General features: G+C 48.5%; 1 protein-coding gene across 2 annotated transcripts in view; it reads left to right on the top strand.

The window, feature by feature from the left end:
• The window catches only part of LOC135823093 (histone acetyltransferase KAT2B-like), a 16,778-nt gene extending 8,348 nt beyond the window's left edge, over window positions 1-8,430 (top strand). For both annotated transcript variants that reach the window (XM_065335923.1, XM_065335922.1), the window contains exons 7-10: window positions 336-411; window positions 1,512-1,627; window positions 5,728-5,894; window positions 7,387-8,430. In XM_065335923.1, coding sequence (XP_065191995.1) covers window positions 336-411; window positions 1,512-1,627; window positions 5,728-5,894; window positions 7,387-7,523 — 496 coding nt within the window. In that variant the 3' untranslated portion in view covers window positions 7,524-8,430. The remainder of the gene's footprint in view (window positions 1-335; window positions 412-1,511; window positions 1,628-5,727; window positions 5,895-7,386) is intronic.
• The last annotated feature ends 421 nt before the right edge of the window (window positions 8,431-8,851 follow it).

Below are 8,851 nucleotides of genomic sequence, written 5' to 3'. Positions count from 1 at the left end.
TTTATATGGCAAACAACTGGTTTGCTACAAGCTGCTGCTGCTGACTGCTGTGTGTGACCAGAAGGGTGCACGGGCATACGTGGGTGCACATCACCATAAATAAGTACATTACTGACTGGCTGGTTTGTTAGCAGAAACTTGCACTTCTTGTGCAGCGAGTGGTGCGGAGCACAGGACTCCAGCTTGTGCTCTGTCCGATACTGGTGTCTTCTTGCTCGACATTATCGTTATCATTAACATTATGTGTCTTTCCCTCAAACCAGTGAATAAGTCACTGAATATTAACATTATCATTAACATTTTCATTGTCTCCTCGTGTGTGTGCCCTGCTACAGTTGGATGTGTTGTTGCTGCATTCCGCAGCACTTCACAACGCTAACGTCACACAACGTGCTGGAAGCGTTTAGCAAGGTACGGGAATCTGCTGCTTGCCCTACAGCACTCCACTCCCTGTGAATCCTTTTACACTTTAAGAAAATGATCTTGTGTGAAGTCATGAAGTAGCTGGTCTACTGCTCCAGTAGATAGCTTTCGAGTGGGAAAGTCCCATTGGCGTTAATCTATTAATTTTTTTACCTCACCTTTCGAGGTGTTTGTACCGATTGGCAGCACACACGCACTCATTTTCCACCCCATACCAAATAGGTATGATATCATTTGCATCTCTATAATGTGATTCCCTCCATGTCAACTTCATGTAGTGCACAATCAGCTACTACAGTCAACTTCGCTTATAACGACACTCGGCGCGGCATCAGAAAGGTGTCCTTATTCGCGAAGTGTCGTTATACCCGAAGTCTCATTATATGTATTACAGTGGGATGGGACTTTGCTCTGGGCGTGGAAATTCTGTCGTTATTCGCGAATTGTCGTTATATCCGCAGTCGTTATTAGGGAGGTTTCGCTCTACGGAATTACGTATGAAAATAACGTATGAACTGCACGGAATTTTCATACGTAAAAATCAGAGCTGTTGGGTTTCGCTCTACGTGATTTCTCCACGACTGCTATACATGCGTTGTTGCTTTGGAGACGCGTTGGCTGCCTGCGCCCACCGCATGCACCATGAACCGAAACCGCGTTTTCCGATATATTTTGCACGTGGTGTACGGTGTGTGTACCTTGTGTTTCGCGCGGCTTGAATGTTGCCATGGACAAATGCGGAAAATGCGAAAAAAATATTTCAAAAAGTCCTACGGAGGACCCAACGTAGGAAAGAGCTTTCCTATGGAAATCCGTAGAGAGATTTATGTATGAAAGTTGCCCTCGCTCCCCGGCGCGTACGACATACGAATTTTCATACGTAATTACGTAGAGCGAAACCTCCCTATTAGCCAAGTTGACTGTAGCAGTAGCTCACAGTTGTATACATGCACCGCTGGGACTTGCAGGGAGATGTGTGCGCAGGTCAGATAGACCGTATGCAATGCATGCTGATGTGCTTATCTTACCAGCCTCTCCCCTCTCTCTCTCTCCCGCTTTCTCTTTCTAACTGTGTGCGGGCAACGTAGCCATTTCTGCGATCTGTTTTCGAGAGCGTGAAGAAGCACATTTACGCGAGAGCTCGCAGTGACAAGGAGAAGATGTCCGCCAAGAATCAGGCTCTAGTGCTCACGCATCTGCCAAAGTAAGTGCGTACCGTATAACCGGAAATTTTCGGTAACTTTGGCACAGGTAATTTGTACCTAAAAATAAAACCCCACCCAATTTTCAACAAACCTATGCCACACAGTGCTAGTGTGCAAAATGCATTTTTTGGATCTGGAAAACTGGTTTGCCGAAATTTTTGCGCTACTGAGCCGTTGATTTTGGGAAATACCGAAAAATAAATTCTTTTTTACTCTCTTTCTCACCCCTGTGTGCAGCCACACCATACATGCTGCCACCCCTAACACACCTCACTCACATGCACAGCCGCACACACACATACACACGCACACAGCAACAGCAATTAACCTTTTCAGGGACAGCAGCAACAACAAGAAGAAAAATAATCTGACTGGCTTGTCCCAAGAATTCCTAGACAATATCATGCTGTAGAATGCCCTGGTACGCAGACGGCAAATTGGACCAAGCGCAAGCGACATAGACAACAAGAAGCCGGCTAGCCTCGCCACTTCCCTCACGGGTGGTGCTGCTAAACCGCTCAGCCGTGCTAGGCACTCTTTAAGCCTTGCCACTCTGCGCTCTGTCGCAAAAATTCGGCCCTCTTTGAGATCAATGCACATGCCTAGCTTTTCAACCGTTTGTGATGGCTCCCACTGGGATTTTTGTTCATTGGGCACAAACCCAGCTGTCAAGAGGTCAGCCTTCATCTGTTTTGCCACTACCCTTGCCATTCGATAGTAGAATGCCCGCCAGGCCCGTCGTCCATGTAGAGCTGACATCTTATGCCTGACTCCCGCCAACGCCGCAGTAAAACACGTGTCCCTTTTGTGAAAACGTAAGGAGCCGTGGAGAGGCCAAATGGCAACACGCAAAATATGTAGGTTGTGATAGTTCCCTCCCCATCGAACCACTTAAACCCCAAGTACTTTTGATGCTCCTGTGCAATTTCAATGTGCTGGTACCAGCTCTTCAGGTCAAAAGTAATCACGTACTTGCCCTATTCATAGACTCTTGCGACTGTTTTTAGGGCTTCCATCTTGAATTTAAACTTCGCCAGATGAGTATTGACACACCTCAAATCCAAAAGGAGTCTCTTCTTTTTCCCATTATTCACTACACCTAAAGGGCTGCAAATCACTGCCTCCTCACTCTTGACCTCCTTTATGCACCCTCTTTCCATCAAGTCTCTAATTGAATCTGTGACGAAATCAAATTGGCACTGAGCGCTGCTAGGATTTTTTTTACAGTTTTTGGCTTTGGTAGTTGCACGAACGGGAGTAGATTCCCCTCACAAATGATCCTTAGCATAAATTCGGACGCCCCCATAGTTTCCCAAAATGGCTTGCACCTAGCTAACCTGCCCACCACCACACCTTGCCCCTCCAGTTCCCCTTGATCATCAGATTTACACATGTCCACCACGCACCCCTCATCAATAACACTCAGCACCGAATACACTTCATCATCAATTACATCAGCGGGGAGTCCGTCCGCACAGCCCTCAGAGCTATTTCTGAGTGGCTGGCTTCTGGCAGAAATTGATGAAATGGCCTGGCTCGCCGCAACGGAAGCAGACTTTGGGGCCAGGCTCGATGGGGTTTCTCCCCTTGTATCCTTGGTGCCTCGCTGGGACCAGAGTGACTGTTGCTGTGGTGGCTGCTCAGCCCCTCGTGCGGTTGCTTTAGGGATGACCACCCCACCCCTGCCGAACCTGGATGGGATGCCCCCCGAAAGGGCCGCTGCATGACCACAGACTGCACCGCCGCATTCAGCCTCTTTCTTTTTTCGGCGGAGGATACAATGCTGAGGATCCCCCCTCCCTCCACAAATTTATTTGCCACCTCTACCCCATGCCATGGGCATCGGCGACGGCGAGCCACTCCTGCCTGTCGTCCAACATATCCTCACCTTTTCTCAGGTTCTTCGTAGCGCTTTTCAGCCGATCCGACTTCAATGCCCTCCGCACCTTGTCCAGGCGCTCCTGGAGCCAGGCATTTACGGCGTGTCAGTGCTCATACGCCACGTTCCTCCACTTGCTGGGGCCCGTTGAGGTGGCACGAGCACAAGAGCGATGGTGGTGACGGCGAGCCTTCTTGCCGGAATTTTTTGATTTTTTGAATTTTTTGGATCTGGATCTCTGGAGCTGGGTGAACACGACGAACTACTAGTACTTGACGATGACGGGGACGACGATGATGACGGAGAACATCTCCCCCTGCGACCTCTGCCGCGTGGGGACTCCGGGATTGCCCTGGCCCTTTCTAGCTCGATTTGGGCCTTGAGCAGTCTGACACGGGTTACCTGCTCCTCCAGGCGTGCCGCAGCCACATGTACCTTGTTCGCGTTCTGCTGCACGTCATCTTGCAGTCGTGCGGGCTCTGCGCTTGCAGCACGACGGGTCCTTTTACAGGGAGGCATGTTCGTAAAAGGATCTTGAAAGCTGAAAGCGGGATCAGAAAGGACACTACACTTGCAAAGCAAGAAGAAAAATAATGCCGCAGCCAGAGCCCATCCTCCTTCCATCTCGCATTTGCGAGCAGCAAATGTTACGTCATGCAAAAACGAAAGACAAAAAGAACTACATTTCTCCTTTCTTTCCTACGTCAGCCAACGAGAAATGAGGCATCTCGGAAAATTCCCAGTTTTACAGCACTTGTATTCATGTACAAGCAGTACATAGTCAAGTGGTTTGCTTCACTGTCCGAAGAGTGCTCAATACCCATGTAGGGCAGAGCAGTACACACATCCGTTCATTGCCAAGCACCAGAGAGTGCTTAGAATGTCATAGACAGAACTTAAAGAACATAGCAGACTCAGCGGTGGCAGTTCTCATGTTCGTTGTAACCGCTGTGTCTGATGATTGCCTTGCGGCATGGAGCTCGGAGTTACAACCAACCTGAACACCCTCTGCTGAGTCTGCTATGTACAAGCAGTAAAAATAGACCTGTGTGCAGGGTTTAATGTAGCCCTGCTTTGCTGCACTGCTGCCGTAGTGGCACAACTCTCTTTAACATTCCCGTAGCTATGCAGAAGACGTTACTTCAGTAACGTCTGGCGCTAGCCAGGGTCCACACAGCTTTAATTTGGTATTTGTTTGTTTGTTTGTTTGTGTCACGCCTGGCGCTATCCCGTATTGGACGGCAAAAAAAAGCATAGGGATGTTATAAATTTTTCAATTCTCCTATTTTTTTCAGGGATATCCTGGGATTCGAACCCGCACCATCGCCCTACATGCATTCCTCCATACACTTCGCATTCATACCCATTCTTCCAAGTTGCTTTACGTTATGATCTTGCGTTTGAAAGCCCTATTTGATCATTGCGGGCAGCTGTATGTGGCCAGCTGTGTTTGATGGTACGGTACGGTACGGTACGGGAGACGGTGTCGTATTACCCTCGATCGTACCTGTCCCGTACCTATCCCCTACCGTACCGTACCATCAAAGACGGCTGGCCACAATGCATATTCAAATAGGGCTTTCAAGTACAAGATCATAATGTGAAGCAACTTGGAAGAATTAGTATGTATGCGAAGTGTATCGGGGGATGCATGCAGGGCGCGCGATAGTGCGGTTCGAATCCCAGGTTATGTTTAAAAAAAGGAATTTTTAAAAGAATTTATAACATCCCTATTCTTTTTTTTGTCTAGGTCATCACGGCAAAAAAGCATAGCGTAGGGCCCTGAGCTTCCAAGCTCTCTCGTTTATTTGTGTTCACCATGTTCTAAAGTAAAGACAGTTCTCATCCACTGCCTCCTGCACCTGACAATGCTGCTAGTCCCCACTTTCCTACAGGTACTTGCCTCTGGCTGTGATTGATCATGAATGGAGTTTGAAGGGCTGCTTCATCACTTTAAATCTTATTGACGGCCAGTGAGGCAACCTCTCGTGCCTCACTGGCCTGTTCTAGTCCATAGCCACCAGGTGGCTCAAGACACCCAAGGGTGGTGATCATGCTAGCTGCTAAAGGAGCAGCCTCCAAGCCTAGCCCTGCATCCATGCGGGCCTCTCTATTCACTGCACCTCGGTTTACCGGGCAGGTACATGTACGGTCGTAAGGCAATGGTACCCTGGCTGTGTGTATATTCCCTTTTCCCCGATTTGATCTCTGCACCAACAGATTCTTCTTGATCTTGGAGAAGGAGGTAATGAGCGATGGAGGGCCAATGTGGGACGTCAACTATCGTCCGAATGCTGCATCGGCGGGTTCTGCCTTGGCCAAACAGGTGATCGAGGCTGGGATGGTGCAGTCAACGTTCCCGTCCGAGGGACTGGGTGGACTGACAAGTAAGGTTATGAGGAGTGCTTGTGGTGCTGCTGCTGCTGTTGCTTCAGCTGCTGTTTCTGCTGCTGCTGCTGTGCTGCTGCTGTTTCTGCTGTTTCTGCTGCTACTGCTGTTTGCTCTGCCGGGGCAATTTGAGTTAGTGTCATCCGAGGAGTGATGAGGGGAGCAGGCAGTGAGTACTTTTAGCCGTTCACAAAGTTGTCAACCCCCCAACACACACACACACACACCACACACACACACACACACACACACACACACACACACACACACACACACACACACACACACACACACACACACACACACACACACACACACACACACACACACACACACACACACACACACACACACACACACACACACACACACACACACACACACACACACACACACACACACACACACACACACACACACACACACACACACACACACACACACACACACACACACACACACACACACACACACACACACACACACACACACACACACACACACACACACACACACACACACACACACACACACACACACACACACACACACACACACACACACACACACACACACACACACACACACACACACACACACACACACACACACACACACACACACACACACACACACACACACACACACACACACACACACACACACACACACACACACACACACACACACACACACACACACACACACACACACACACACACACACACACACACACACACACACATACACACACACACACACATACACACACACACACACATACACACACACACACACACACACACACACACACACCACCACCACCACCACCACCACCACCACCACCACCACCACCACCACCACCACCATCATTCTAGTCACACACCTGCGCGAGTTCCCCTCAGGGTGTATTTATTCCTTATGTTAGTGTGTGTGTGTGTGTGTGTGTGTGTGTGTGTGTGTGTGTGTGTGTGTGTGTGTGTGTGTGTGTGTGTGTGTGTGTGTGTGTGTGTGTCCCATGTGGTGCAGTGGTATGTGCAGCGATTTCCAATCGATAGGTTGCGGGTTCGATTCCCGACGATCATGGTCACACACGTCTTTATTCTGTTTCTCAGACTCTTTCTGACTTTTCTTTCATTCTCCTGGGTGGTTACCAACAGCCAGTGCATGCCGGAGTATGTGGTGTGATGTGTGTGCAGAAAAATGAAAAGACCAAAAATAGGGATTCACTGGCCAGAAAAAGTCACTTCAAATAGCTGTATGGTGTAGACCAGGCTGAATAGTGAGGGTCAATTCTTCAGCCTTGCAAGCTATTGAATGGTGCAATCCCAGCACAAGTTGCTATGGCTTCTGCCGTAGCATTGCTATCATCGCCTCCGGCGATGGGCGTCAAAAGGTCAAAGGTGTGTGTGTGTGTGTGCTGCTGCTGCTTGTCTCCACAGTAGTTCTCATTTCAGTCTTCTGCTGGTTGTTGTTGATCTGTGTTGTCAGGCCTGCAGTGGTCTGGGCAAATTCTAGTGCCCACTCCCGCCACGGGCCTATTGCAGTCTCCATACTCAGCTACCACGGCAATCCCCAATGCAGCCAACACCAGGTCAGAAACTCAGTGCTGTACTGCAACGTTTTAATGATGTTGTTCTTCGGGGTCGTACCGTGCGATGATATCATTCTTGTATATATCTTCTAGTGCATGCTGTCAACCTTGCGAATAGCGAGCCTCGATCGGGCATGAGAAAAGTGTTGTGAGGTTGTAGGTATGCAGTCTAATGGATCCACGGGATCACCGTAAATACTGTAAGGGTCGCCGTTGTCAGCAAGTGGAAGAGTAGCCAATTTTAATTTATGAATAAAACAATTGATACCAGCGGAAAAATTATACCCGGGTGGAGAGCAAGGGATCAATTTATCAGAAGAAAAGAGGACCAAAGAGCGTACGAGTGTAGAACGTAAGCACCGTTGGTCAGCGTCGTGCAATGTTATCGCATGGGCTGATTGTAAAGTCACTCACTGGTTGTGTTAGTGGATACTATAGCGTAACTTGTAGCTCTTTGGTCCTCTTTACCAACATAATACCATGATGAACTAATGAAATATAATATGTTAAACCATAGCTCAGTGGTTAGAGCATCGCTGGCCTCAAGCGCAAGTCCCTGGTTCGAGTCCTGGTGATGACAGTCAGTTTTTCTTAAGACTTTTCCCGTATTTGCACCTTTCTCCCTCAAACCAATGAATAAAGAAGAATTCCGTAACGTTTTTCTTCGATGGTCATCAGTGACCATCGACCATACAAGAAAAACGTTTCTGAATTCTTCTTTACATATTATAATTTCATCGTGGTATTATGTAGGCATCAATTGTTTTATTCATGGCATTATTGAAACTTCTTTCTCCGAGATGGCTGCTTTTTAGTAGCCAACTTATCCAGAATTTAGTTGTCATGAAGCCAGGATTCCAGAATCATGTTGCCACCCTTCGGTAGGTTTGAATACATGCCAGATGAGGCCATCAGGTGAAACAACTGCCTGATACAGTAAAACGGAGGGAGGGAGGGAGAGGGAGAGGGAGAGGGAGAGGGAGAGAGAGAGAGAGAGAGAGAGAGAGAGAGAGAGAGAGAGAGAGAGAGAGAGAGAGAGAGAGAGAGAGAGAGAGAGAGAGAGAGAGAGAGAGAGGAAGAGAGGGAGGGAGGGAGGAGAGAGAGAGAGAGAGAGAGAGAGAGAGAGAGAGAGAGAGAGAGAGAGAGAGAGAGAGAGAGAGAGAGAGAGAGAGAGATACAAGTACAATACCAAGTAGCCAGCGTCTGTAGTCCACATCTTATTCTCGGCGCACAGGTAGCGGTAGACCTTTGCCTTGAGTGCTTGCGTACGGCTGCGATGTGGAGACTTCAGGTGAAGAATAGTAGCTCACTCGACACTGCAAATCAAACGCTCTCTTTCTGGACTAACCAAGATCTGAGGGG

Source organism: Sycon ciliatum, chromosome 8 (genome assembly GCF_964019385.1).
Source record: "Sycon ciliatum chromosome 8, ocSycCili1.1, whole genome shotgun sequence".
Taxonomy (NCBI): Eukaryota; Metazoa; Porifera; class Calcarea; order Leucosolenida; family Sycettidae; genus Sycon; species Sycon ciliatum.
This window is presented reverse-complemented; position numbering and strand designations above follow the sequence as displayed.